The sequence below is a fragment of the Haliotis rubra genome, unplaced genomic scaffold (assembly GCF_003918875.1).
Source record: "Haliotis rubra isolate DU_JTF1 unplaced genomic scaffold, ASM391887v1 Scf933, whole genome shotgun sequence".
Lineage (NCBI taxonomy): Eukaryota > Metazoa > Mollusca > Gastropoda > Lepetellida > Haliotidae > Haliotis > Haliotis rubra.
This window is the reverse complement of record NW_025767672.1, coordinates 220397-234860: the sequence shown is the minus strand read 5'-3', so window position 1 is coordinate 234860 and position 14464 is coordinate 220397. Positions and strand designations below refer to the sequence as shown.

General features: G+C 41.6%; 1 protein-coding gene across 1 annotated transcript; it reads right to left on the bottom strand.

Annotated features, from left to right (window-relative positions):
- Positions 1-860: 860 nt before the first annotated feature.
- Positions 861-13094, bottom strand: LOC124264631 (peroxidase-like). The gene is made up of 14 exons (XM_046699372.1): positions 12991-13094; positions 11810-12058; positions 11065-11194; positions 10498-10700; positions 9629-9811; positions 8881-8953; positions 8346-8452; positions 7656-7757; positions 6931-7044; positions 6092-6252; positions 4623-5167; positions 3237-3406; positions 2114-2207; positions 861-1279 (listed from the first exon to the last, which is right to left on the bottom strand). The coding sequence occupies exons 2-14, from the start codon at positions 11988-11990 to the stop codon at positions 955-957; spliced, it is 2388 nt and encodes a 795-aa protein (XP_046555328.1). The 5' UTR covers positions 11991-12058; positions 12991-13094; the 3' UTR covers positions 861-954.
- Positions 13095-14464: the final 1370 nt, after the last annotated feature.

The following is a 14464-nucleotide window of genomic DNA, read 5'->3' as shown; positions in this document are numbered from 1 at the left end:
TTTTGATAAGATCGGCCTAAAACCCAGTTCACTCTTATCAGTGTTGCAGATCGGCATCAACTGATTGTTTAGGTCATAGGAGGTGATGACCGGGATAGGGTGGTCAGTCACGCTAGGTGATAGCTGTCATCGAAACCCAGTTACCTATATGGATGCTCATGAGGTCAATCACTGGACTGTCTGGTCTTGATGCGATTATATCAAGATTAGTTTTGTTACTGGAATATTTCTGACCTGATCTGAGCGGCATAACAAGACACAAGCCATATCTGATTTATGTGGGTGACTAAATAAGGTTTGACATGTTTTGGTTTTTTTAATATTCCAGCATTATCACGCGCGGTGGACACCAGAAATGTGCTTTAAACATTGTATCGAACGCTTTAATTACTAGACTACAGACTGCCCCACTGATAAATGTACTGCCATGGGTTCAGGGATTAGTACATCGACGACCGGTCGTTACACACTCATACAAAATATAATATACATGTATAATTAAACAAAATTTACTTCACAGTAGTTCATTTTTAAGAAACTTTTGGAAATAACGTATGTTTTATACGATATCAGATAAAGTGAAATTCTTCTACAAACCAGTCTTTAGGAGAATCTTTGCAAACAAATTGTACTTTACCTGAAAAAAATGCTGAAATTATTGTTCTCATTTATCATTTAGAGCATTGTGTTCTAAATATACTTCCATTTTAAGCTTCTTGTAGCTAAGACATCTATTTTTTACACGTTCATATCATGGTTTTGAGTAAATGTTATTGCACATAGACAAAACAAAGCAAAACAAAAATCATCATTTGAAATGTAAAGAGTGCTGAACGTAGTTATCAGATGCGTCAGAGTTGTTTTGTTTTAAACATTTTATTCATGTGAAAAGGACTGGGTACAAGTCATACAACTTAGAACACCCTCACCCTCAGAATTGTTGAAACCGTTGTATCAAACAATGGGCTGTGACACCTTCGAACACTTTCTCCATTGCGAAACATCACCAGAACATTTGCAAGTTCTGTTTCTTTCTCCAGAACCATTGACACAGGAGCCCCACGTCCCCCATGTGTTCCAGCTGCAAGTGTTCCCGCAGGCCTCGCTGTCGGCGTTCGGTCCGTCACATCCTGCATAGCATGGAGAACAGGTCCTGGTCTTGGTGCGTATGTTGTTCTGGCACGGTGACCACTCAGACCAGCTTGACCAGCTTCCATTCGCTTCTCGCCAGGGATCCAGGGAAAGGGTTGGGATGCTATCGCAGTCCACCAATGTTGAACTGGAAGGACAATTGTTGCGGATGTACGATATTAATAAAAGGATATTTGTTGCAACAATATAATGTTACATAGCAAATACATGTTCAGTTGGACAACGATCAAGTTATTAGATCCAGTTCAGGATATTTTAGTTTGCATCATACTCTTATGTTGGCAAAACGTCTTTTCGTACATAAAGATCCTAAGAAAAGCAAGATTTATGGGTGTCAACCACAGCCCTCGTGTCTTTGCGAAGATTAAAGATTTAAAAAAAATATTTGTTTTAGATGACCCCCGACTCGAAATGCTTCACAGTACAATACATGTCATAGTGTATTGTCCTGTGAAGCATTTCGAGTCGGGGTCATCTCAACATTGTTTATTTTAAATCTTTAATCTTCGCAAAGACACGAGGGCCTGTGGTGTCAACTTCTTTATTGTGAATGACACGACGTTTCGGAATGTATACTTGCTCCTTCTCCGTGTGATTCACCATAGCGAAGTTGACATCCATAAATCTTGCTTTTCTAATGCATTCCACTTCTAAATGCCCTTCAAAGATTTGACAAAAGATCCTCTCGTGACATTTTTAATTGCAGCATGTTTTCTGAAAACTCGCCTGAGCATTATGGTCAAAGGTCACCTTGAACAAAAATATAACATGTTGACATAGAGCTGACTAAGTGAACTTTAAGACGGAAAAGTCTACACTTGAAAATTCGATTTGACAAAAAATTGTGAGCGTTCTCCACATGGGTACAGAGTGTGAAGCTCATTTCCGGTGTCCCCGCCGTGGTATTGCATGAATATTGCTATAAGGGGCGTAAAACCCTCAGTCTCATTCAGGGATGTACCTCTTTACGAAAGCCTCAACCTGGAGTTGCTCTGTGTTGGTGCCGTGACATATGGCGAGGGACAGAGTGGCCTTCCGTATCTCTTCCAGTTGGGCTGAAACGGTTAACCAACATGAATCAAACAGGGCAAAGGTTGTTCAGAACTCGCTATGCATCAGAGAAAGACTGACCCTGCTTGACTCACTTCATATTTTGCACAACTAATAGTCTTCTTCCGTATGATTCCTAACCTCTAACCATGGGTTGAGTCTGTGTATCCTCGTATATCAAGTTTCTATATTCCCATTCTTGGCACCCCGTCACGCTGAAGACCCGAGTTCGAATCCCCACATGGGTACAATGTGTGAATCCCAATGGTGTCCCCCGCCATGATATTGCTGGAATATTGCTAAAGGCGGCGTAAAAACTCACTGGCACACCATTCTTGGTACAATCCAGCCTACTCTTTCTACGATGGTTTCAACGTCTCAAGGCTCCTGCTCAAAAGAAGACCATGTTCCAAATTGGTCAAATCAGTGACCAAAATGATGACGGATGCTATTCTCCCTTTTGAATTGTACCATATGTTACTTTCATTGTTCAGCTGAACTATTGACCTGCCTTTGCATGTGTTTGTACCGGAGCCACCGATTGACAGGGTACGCTCGCCTGTTCTCAAACACCCGCCATCGTCAGTATTTGAGAGCGATTCAAAAACCCATGCTTATGATATAGTCAGAATTGTACCATTGATTCTGCATTTACCAAATATCTTTATGAATATGGAAAAGGTACACATTATTATGTTATTCCGCTACATGAATCCTCGAGAACCAGTGTAGTAATATTACTTGTCACCGTTAGCGGCGGTGCCGCCAAATAGTTGCTATAACATGCATGATCTGGCAGAATTCCTTTGCGCCGGACTCAACAATATTCCAGCTATAAGTCGGCGGTCTGTAAATAATCGAATCTGGACCGTACAATCCAGTGATCAACGGCATGAGCATCGATCTAAGCACTTAGGATACGATGACATGTGTCAACCAAGTCAACGGGCCTGACCACCCGATCCCGTTAGTAGCCTCTTGCAAGCATGGGTTGCTGAAGACGACGTCTTCGCGGGTGAGCAGAAATTCAGTACCTGGGGTGAACCTGACGAAGTCGTTGTCTTCCTCATACCAGAACCTGTCTCCAATTTTTAGGGCTTGGAACTGTCGACCCAGTAAACAGGCAAGTGTTGGTCCCACCAGCCCACCTGGCACAGGGGTCTCCGATATAGCTGCTGTGAACAGGTCGATGTCGTCGGGAGACCTGCAATACAATACACCGTTGTGTCGAAGTTATACTTCGAGTTATCCGAGGTTCGACACAAACACAAAATGATACTCAGTAATACCAAAATGATAAGAACTAGGTAGGGACGAAGATTTTGCTTAGAAACAACCCTAAGTTGGACACATCAAAGTCCCACGTTTCACTGTATCTGAATACAAATGGTTAAATGTCATTGATTCCACAGGGGCTTGTAACACTAAAAACCGCCATCAAGGTATATACTGTCACTGACGGGGTTTTAGTACTATATACCTTTTATACAGTACTAAGACCCCGCTAGTGACAGTATATACTTTAATGGCAGTTTTTAGCGTTACAAGCCCCTGTGATTGATTCTTGCTTCTGTAAACCGGAAAGGAATAATCCACGCTCACTTATCTTCTGAGACGGTGGGGTAGCCTAGCGGTTAAAGCTTCTGCACGTCATGCTGAAGACCCTGGTTCGATTCCCTACATGGTACAATGTGTGAGACCCATTTTTAGTGTCCCCACTAGTGAATTTGGTGGAATAATGCTAAAAAACACAAGGATACCCCCACTAGCCGCATGGAACTCTGGGTAGGAGTGAATTTGCATTTGCTACAAACAAAATGGCCGCGACAGGGCAAGATGATCTGATCGATTATCAGTTCCACAATCTGAAATGACGGATGTTACCTCGCGAAGTGCATCAACTTACATGAACACCTTGATAAAAAAACATGAAAGGATTTGGAGAATATCTGTACATGCTCTGATGACGATACCCAGTCTTTGCAAATCCTACAGTCGATCTGCAGTTTACGAAACGCAGCGAGTGTTGATGACGTTTTGCGATTTTGACTGCACTGTGCATAAACCCGTTAATCCAGCCAAACATAACTCTGAAAACAGCACGTTTACACTCGGTTAACTCCGTTGCCTTGGGAAGATGAAATATTAGTGAATGAGTGAGTGAGCAAGTATGGTTTTACGCTGCTTTTAGCCATCATCCAGCAATATCACTGCGGGGGACACCAGAAATGGGCTTCACACATTGCACCCATGTGGGGAATCGAACCCGGGTCTTCGGCGTGACGAGCGAACGCTTTAACCACCAGGCTACCCCACCGCCCCTGATGAAATATTAGCTCCATGTGCGGCATTACATAAGTGAAAGCAAACTATCCCGTGTTTCTGTTTCAGTTGATGAGGACTGTAATACTTTTACTCACGAGTAGATAGAAGCCAGTTTGGAACGCACGTTGTACGGTATCTCGGAGAGGTCCATGATGTTAGTGACGTATGTCAGCCCACAGAACTTCCTCCAGTACCCGTACCCCGCCAGACCGTGGTCCCGACCCCTCTGGATGTTCAGGGACGCCAGGTCCAGTCTGTTCCCGGCGTTGTCAGGGAACAAGTTGTTAGTCAACTGGGTGGTCATGAAACGGTCAACCAGCTGGGTGCTGTCACGTGCAAGGCCACGGCAGAAGCTGCCCACGGTCCGGCCAGGTTGGTTCAGGAGGATGTCAGTATTACCGAAGCTTGTACTGAGGACGGTATTTCCAGTATCCATGCCACTTGTATCGGAATTACCAAGGAAGTCGTTGACCAAGGTGTGACCGACTCTGAAGGCGGCAGTGGAGAAGGCGTTGTGGATGCTGGCGTCAACGGTAGGTTTGTACACGTTGGCATAGCCCGACGTCGTTGACGTCAAACCGTACTGAGTCATTATAGTCGGGCCCAGAAGAATTGGAAGGAATTCGGTATATGTTATGACCTGAAATTTTAGTAGCGAGTCAGCTATGTGTTAAACAGGAACGATTTTAGGGATAGACAACTTCTTTATTGCAATGGATGGGACGTTTCGGTGTAGACGCTAACACTGTTATCAAACACGTGAAGACCCACATCATGATGTACAACAACCGGACACCTATAGCCTACAAGGGGTACGCGCAGTAGTTGGAACACTGAAATAAATGCACGTGCGGTGCGTGATGAGCGTTAACTTAGACTACTGTAGAAACCAACCCTTCTTGTTCTCGGGGTTTCATTTAATGTGCATACCCCTTTGTAATACAAACCAATAATAGCGATTTGAAACTATGATCGTTTGTTAAACAACTTTTATCCTAAGTTGAATAAAATTGTGAGATTTTAATGTTCAATTGGCAAGGTAACGTTATGAGGATTCGCAATCTTAATTTCACTTTATTTGATTTACTTCTTTGTTTAAAGTGATATTCATCGGTAAGTTTTCACTGCAAACAGACTATACCAACAATCATGCTCAACACAGCGGTTTTTGGCGGTATATAAGATCGGGTATTTCTGACACTCATTCTATTAACTTCATCTGGAAATCTTTAAACAACCAAATGAGGACCCATGTGAACGACTCTCTCCTCTCAAAACGAATGCAGAAATGTACATTTAATAATTTTATTGTAAGCGGTTTACGTTTGCAAAGATGAAATTTTCCGATCCGAGGCAGTTTTAAATGCAGCCTATTTGTTTTATAAAACTGACATATGTATGGGGCAGCTGAAGACCTCAGGACTTATCTGACTCGACTTTACACCAAGACGTCCTCAGATCCACAGGGTGAAACATCTGTTAATGAATTCTAATGAGATAAGAAAAAGTCGGGAAAGATGACAAACGAAATTTGCCCTCAAAACGAAAGCAGACAAACTGAAACCTGGACGGTGGCCGCTATAATCCTCCTGGCCTCTTGGAATAGTCTCTCGTCACCCCAGTGGCAGTTGAGCCTCTTGAGATCGGCAGCCACGCGGTTGTGTAACCGCATGAACACTGTCTGCATGCTTGTGAGGGCAGGGTTCTCGTTCACGCGTTCGTCCCCTGAAACATGCACCGTGGATGTTGGTCTTAGTGCTGTGAGCTTTGTGATGGATGTCAGTGGACGAAGGAGTTAGTTAAATGGGTTTGACATCCTTTGGGGTTAGTTAAATCCTTTTGGGCAATATTCCAGTTAGTTCATGACACGTCAGCTTAATGTTAAATGAAAGTTCGCTGCTTTACAAATTGAACCGGCTAAACAATTAAAGTGGAAATATATATTAAAGGTTAATATTTGTTCATGCAATGATTGTAGTTAGAACAGACTATATCAAACGTTTGGCCGTTAGAAGACTGTTTGTAAGAAAGCCACTCCAAGTATATATCAATGTAGCTTGAAAGTCGAAAGGACGATCCACCCCTTATCCACGCGACTCGATATCACACATTTAACCAGATAATCACACATATTGATGAGTGAGTTTAGTCTTTACGCCGCTTTTAGCAATATTCCAGCTATATCACGGCGGGGGACACCAGAAATGACATAAACACATATACCTTTGTGGGGAATCGAACCCGGGATCTTCGGTGTGACGGGCGACCGCTTTATTAAGCTTCCGCCTCATTACACATTGGAAATCTCCAATGTTTAGTGTTAAAGCAAAGATGCCGCATCGGGCCCAACTGCAATAATATGAAACTGAGAACATGGATTATGGACATGAACGTGCTCCTCACCTGCCTTGAAGCAGAACGCATTGCCAGAGTTGGTCACACAATTAGCAGCGTCTGTGGGGGATTGTTTGGGCAGGAGGATGCGGCCCGTGCTGGAGGTGTACGTCCTCATCAGACCTGGTAAACAGGCATTACAGCTTTGTGTTGATTAAATATGTGAGTGAGTGAGTTTTGTTTTACGCCGCACTCAGAATATTCCAGCTATATGGCGGCGCTCTGTAAATAATCGAGTCTGGACCAGACGATCCAGTGATCGACGGCATGAGCATCGAGCTACGCAATTGGGATACGATGACTGTCAACCAAGTCAGCGTGCCTGAGCACCCGATCCCGTTAGTCGCCTCTTACGACAAGCATGGGTTACTGAAGACCAATTTTAACCCGGATGTTCACGGGTCTGATTAGATATGTAACGTCAATATAATGTAACGTCAGAATAAATATATGTAACGTCAGAATAACCAGTCTTGATTGTCATGGAAACAGATTCCATTTATCGCAAAGAGCAAAATAGCTTTGGAAATTATGTGAATAATAGTAATGAGGGTACTTATACCGCGCAATACTCCACACCACAAAGGGGCATGCTCCAAGCGCGCACAAACAGCACAACATCATTACCTCGGACTCCTTAATATCAGGGGCGAAACCAGGTGTCTACACAGTGCATCAAACTGTGTTCTGGAAAATGATGAATATTGTTAATGATGCGACAGTGTCGATCTTACCGTCTTGAAACGTCCTGAGACTGTTCTGTTCTTCTTGGGTGGAGCCGTACACTTGGGAGGCGTCGATATACGCCGTCAGCTGGTTGAGCTGTTCCACAGGGGCTAGGGGGAAAGACAAATGGTACACACGGAACGTTGTGGAGTACATTATACGGGATAATATGACGTTGTGCCGATGTGAAATGGCAGCTGTGATAAAGATGAAGAGGGTGTGACAAAATATTTGAATGTCTTGTCACGTATACGGATGTGGAATGATATCTGCGAAGAAGAAGGGGTTCTGACGTAAAGATAATGATGGTACAACAAAAGTACATTTGTCGAACCACCTGATCCTTTTTGTCCTCTATTAAGACAAGCATGAAGACTGTTTCTAAACCGGATCTTTAATTCAGTACGACGATGAATACCATTGACTGTGTTATCAGAGGCTGTGTATTGATTTAAAATGAGCGTTTCAAGTATGTTAATTACACAACGAAAGTAACAACAAATTTCATAAATGATCGAACTTGGTCCAGGCAATCCGGTGATCAACATCATGAGCATCGATCAACGCAATTGGGAGCCTGACCACCCGATCCCGTTAGTCGCCTCTTACGACAAGCATGGGATACTGAAGACCAATTCTAACCCAGAACTTCACGGGTCTGACGATATGTGTATGGTACAACATTAAGTCCCATGTACCTGCTTGGCATCTGGCATTTTGCACTTGAACAGATCTGGCGAAGTCCATGCAGCTGTTGTTGAATGACGGGTCGTCGTTGGGAATACTGATGGGGAAACACTGATGCCTGGTGGGGAAATAGGGAGAGCAATGTACCGTTAGAATGTAAAGAACCACTGCAGTTATATTGTGGACTGATGTTTTAAAGGTATATCATTAATCCTTGAATTAGTGAGTATGGTTATACGTATTTTGTGACAATATTCGTGTCCTGCAATATCACGACCTGGTAAACCAGATGTGGGCTTCATCATTGTACCCATGTGGGGTATCGAACCCGGGTCTTCGGTGTGACAAGCGAACGCTTTAACCACTAGGCTACCCCACCACCCATAGGCATGCACAAAACCGACGACAGTTGTTCGAAATCCAGAATCGGCCTGATTATTTTGTTTCACCATAGAGGTAAACCCATAAGACATCATTACTTCCGGGTTTTCATTCCAAACTGAAACATTGTTTTTAGCGGAATTAAATAAAAAGATAACGTCTTACCTTGCGCTCAGTCTTGCTTGTGTAAACGTCACCTTGGGTGATTCACAACAACTGACACTGCTACCATAGGCTCCTGTAATACAATGATATTTGTTACTGGATAGGAACTTAATTGATACGTGTTTAATAGTTGACCTACTACAAACAAAAAGTATGGGAACACCCTACAATTTGATAGTCATACATAAACTTAAACGTGATGAGGTTTATTTATACTCTTTTGTTCCATTTCCTTTTTTGTTCTGAGATCGGTTTCGAGTGAGTGAGTGAGTGAGTTTAGTCTTACGCTACTTTTAGCAATATTCCAGCAATATCACGGCGGGGGAGACCAGAAATGGTCTTCATACATGATACCCATGTGGGGAATCAAACCCGGGTCTTTGGCGAGACGAGCGAACGCTTTAACCACGAGGCTACCCCACCGCCTTAGAATGGTTTCGGGTATATTACAACATTTCATAAGGCGACAGATCGATATTCGAAACAAATAATAATTGATTTTTATTTTTATAAAAAAAATTGTCAATTGCCTCCACATCCCGTGGGCTCTTTATCCAGCATCATCGACCTGTGACGACGTGCAGTTATTTATGTTCACGGTGGGTGGTGAGTATAAAATGTATGAAATATTAAAAAGTTTAGCTAAATCAATTTCGATATCAGTTAACAATAACAACGACGGAGTTTGCAGTTTGTCTCTGTTTCAGTTAGCTGTTGTCAGCTACCCCCTGTGTTTTCCCTCACTTACCCTGCTGCACTGGCGTGAGGGTGAAGTCATGGTCCAGGAACTGCCCCCAGGTCATCAGCATGTGTGTGTTGGTGTTGCTGAGTGTTGATGTGTCCGAGGCCTCGTGTATCGTGGTACTCACCAGCCGGGCGCTGGGCAGTGCAGTAACGCCGTCCGTGGACATCGTGCGGGGAGACGAAATGCCTGTTGAAATGAACGCTATACAAACTCTAGAAGTGGTCACATAGAGTGAGTGAATGATTGCTGTTCCCATCCGAGTAAACAAACCAATGGTCGATGGTATGAACATTCGCAACGTTCCAGTCTTCACAGTTGATGTCCGCATTCAATAGCAAATTCTAAATGTTTTCTTTATTTGTATTACCTCTGGGCATATGATGGATATATTTGGATTACATATTTGGACATATATTTAAAGTACAGTAAATATGCGTTTTTTACGAACTCGAAGGGACCACTATTTTTTGCTCGTCATAACCGTAGTTCGTTAGAATATGGATCAAGTGACCGGGACCTAAAACACAATTCGATAGATCCGTAATTTCGTTATAAGCGATAACTCTGTTATTTAACTCAAGTTTTGAACTAACCCATCTGCATAATTTCTATCATGAGAACCCAGACGAATTCCAGTTGACGCTACCCTTTACTTATAACATCAATCCCAATCAAATATTCTAATGAATTCTTAATTCTTAAATTCTACAGGTTTGAATGAGTTTTGAGTTAGAGAACATACTCGTGATTATTTCTTCCTTACTTGGAATGATACAGTGAATGGCGATTCATATTGACAAACCGCCGTAAGATGCCTGTCAACAGGTGTGTGCAGGTTTGTCCCGCTCATGATGCATAGAATTTGCGCTTACCATCACCGTAGCGGGGATCCATGAACCTCCTGAAAGGGATGAAGGATTCGCCCCAGTTCGGGTTGACGAGGTTGTTGCATCTTCCGTTAGCGGTTCTGTATGGATACGTCTCCTCGCAGCACACTGAGTGGTTTCCACAGTCCATGTCGGGTCCGAACCCGCTCAGCAGCAGATCACGTACATCATTGTGGGGAACAGACTGACTGAAGCAATGGACGTGACAGAAACATAGCGTGATAGTTTTGTGACAGACTCAGACAATGGAACATATAAAATTCATTCTTTATAATCAGAGGTTTCAAATCACAGTGACCACCTCTGATTAAAACAGTTGACGGAAAATATGTTAACTAATAACATATGGAATTATATGTTATATAATGAACTGTTATGGTTATTAACAAATTCAGATGTGAAAATTCAGTTTGATGAGAAAACATGATTGAAATCGACAAAGAGTTCTAGTTTTTATGTGTGTGAGATTACCATTAATGCCGCTAATGTATTGTAAACAGAAATGGAGAATGATATAATGAAATATTAATTATTAGTATCGTCTTGACTTACTGTTTCACTGCTTCCTCGACAGAGAGAGTGAAAATTCGATGATGGTCTGCCATCTTCATACTTTTGTCCAGTGTAGCAGTTACCTGTCGGTGCTGCGCCGTTGTGGACCCCGCTACCACATCATCCACACCTGCAGCAATACAACGACATACCTGCTTCACGGTCTGGTTTAGACTGCCAGAAGTATATGAGGATTTCATCGGTTCCAAATTGCGCACATCGATGCTCATGCTGTTGATCACTGGATTGTCTGGTCCAGACTCGATTATTTACAGACCGCCGCCATATAGCTGAAATATTGCTGAGTGTGGCGTAAAACTAAACTCACTCACTCACTATATGAGGAGTTACACGTTTATCTCCGTCACATCGTGACGACGAACGTTTTACATATTTACCCAGTTGCATGATATACAAAATACACATTTATATTTAAAGCAAATTTGTTACGCATATTTAAACACAACAGTTATTATGTATATGTTTAAAACAGTGGACATAAGTCACCAGCAAAAAGTCCGGTCATCTCGCTGATAATCATGAGATCTAACGGTATCTAGCTTCTTGCATGATACTCAAGGAAGGTCATTGTGCAAAATTCAAGAAAAAACCTTTTAATCATAAAATGTTTTAAGTCATGATATTTTCATTACATAATTCACAGAGCAAAAGTTGGTTGAAGTGAGTCCAGAATTGAACGTTTATAATTTACAAAAATACAATACTAGTGTACATAATACTGTACCGGATTTGTGAAAGTCACGCGCTTCCTGTTCTTCTATGAGTATTCGCTCATACGCCCTACTCTCACAGATAAGCCAGTCCCTGTCTGTCATGTAGTACTTGGCCCTCAGTTCCGCAGCATTACGTGGCTCCCCACCCAGAACTAGGGTCACTGTCGCCACACCTATAACCAGACCCAGCATGACGACCCTGGAGATCTATAGCAGACAGAACGATTGGAACCAGCTGTCGAATATCTGTTAAAGTTCCTCTGCAACATGAATAACTTCAGGGATATCAATACATTCGAGACAACCGAGTTCAGCTAAACGGGGATACTAATACTACAGATGCCACATTAAAACCTCAAAATACGTATTGGAATAGATTCATGAACTGCCTTGCATTACAATACTTACACATAGTGTCAGATAAAAAGGACGTCACTCTTTCCCCAAGAATAAAATATATTGTCCGCTGCACAATCCCGAATATATCATAAGCGTATGCCATGAATCACTATGATTAATTGTGAGGATATCAAGTAATCGTGAAAAAGGTGTATCATGCTCGCCTGGTGGCATCCGTCACAAACACATACAAACGAGTCAATTCTTCGTTTGACAAACCATGAGCAACAGATCCATGTTGGGGATTCTATCTGACATCATTTTGTCACTTATGCGAGATGTTTGGGAAAATGTCTTCTCTGTGTCAACCATTACACCTTTTGAAAGCTTCACTGGCATCTAGAATGTTCGAACCTTGTTCGAACAACTTCTGAGCATGAGTACAAAAGTGTCGCTTTTGGAGTTCGTGGTTTAAAGCTTGCTCAAGTGTTTTGAAATGTAAATAGCTAATACTGGAGCTAATGGAATAATACTCAACATAGTGGACAGTTCTCGGTAGGGAAGTTGAAGCCAGACAGTGTTACAAAGAGTTTTATCACTCTCACAATTTGTATTCATAGAATTAAATATGAAACTGATGAAGCCTCTCACTTGTCGCCTTTATTTGGTGCCTGCATGGAAGGAACTCGTTGACTTGACTGTTATTGAAACATATCAGACCATCGATATATATCTTAAGCTAAAGTTAAACTTCATGACCAATTAACTAGTATTGACTTTTACAACGCCCGCAGTAATTCTGAAAGAAACATAATATGACGTGACACAGGTGTAACACCTTCTGACGACTTACCTGATGACGTTTCCCGGGCTACTCTGTACAACGATTGAATTCAATCCTTTTATACGACGCCTCGATTACTGTCAAAACATTCCCAATCAGAAACTACATTACCCATATGAATTCATTTCTAGATCGCGGTTACGCCCTAACACCATGGGCTTTGAAATTTGTCGTTTTAGTATACGCCCTTATAACGTTTAAAGAATAAAGGGTTTAATGTTCGTTGGTAGTTTGACTTGTTATGCAGCAAGCATGTTACACCACTATATGTGGGACGATCACTCGGTGACCCAGGTAAAGGAATCCAACGGCAATACTGAACTTGTCTTTTAACAAAAGAAAAAAACAAACAAACAAAACACAACCAAAAACAAAAAAACCCCGAAAATCCCCAACACATAACACACACACACACACACACACACACACACACACACACACACACACACACACACACACACACACACACACACACACACACACACACACACACACACATCATCATCATCATCATCATCATCATCAATAGAAATCTATGATATTAAAGACAGAGGTAAAAAACACCTGTGCAGATTATTTATTTCCGTGTGTGTTCCGTTGTTTTAAGGGACATCTGTTTGATTGGCATTTAAGAAACTGATCAGTAATAAGAAAGCTGGGACATTATCTGGATTTCAACTTACAATGTCTGTTATTGAACATTTACACATTGGGCGCACTGACAATTTTACAGCCCTATTTGAATGTACACTTCACCACATCATAAAAAAAGAAAAGATAAAGAAACCTTTGTATGCAACAATGTAGTTTCTTGTTTCTATATATAAATTAACTTGACTGCGTGCATGTTCATTCAAGCGATATTTGTAAACGTTATGGTGAGAGAATTCTTTATTCATATGTTTATTACACACTAAGAAAGCACCTTTCTAATGATGCAGTGACTATCATGATTTATGTCCATAATTTTCTTAACGCGTGAGTTGCTTTTACTTTGAACAAGACCTCTTATGTACCATGCGATATTCATGTAAATCATCAATGATATTCTGTATATGTTGTTAATTATATACATTTATATTTATATTTATATTACACGGAAGTACGCTTACCTCGGGGCATATGACGTACAACGATGTCATTATTGTTTCAAAGAAAGAGATTTATTGTTTTCGTGGTTTTGATTTGATTTGGCAGCCTTAATCTACGGATTTCAACTTCTATATACATTTGCATTTAAAGAATAAAGAAGACACAGTTCTGTCTTCCGACCGTGACTTCAAATATATTCAATGAATATTAAGAAGTCTTGTGGTGAGTTTGTTTTTGTATATCTGAATCTGTGCATTGATCTAGAATGAGACAGATGGAATGGTTTCTCTGTACTCTTCTATTTCCTGTTCAAGATCTCCGTCCACAAAGTGATTGTTGTGTTAAGATGATATTAATGAGCACACTTAATCGTAATCTCTTCATAGTACCA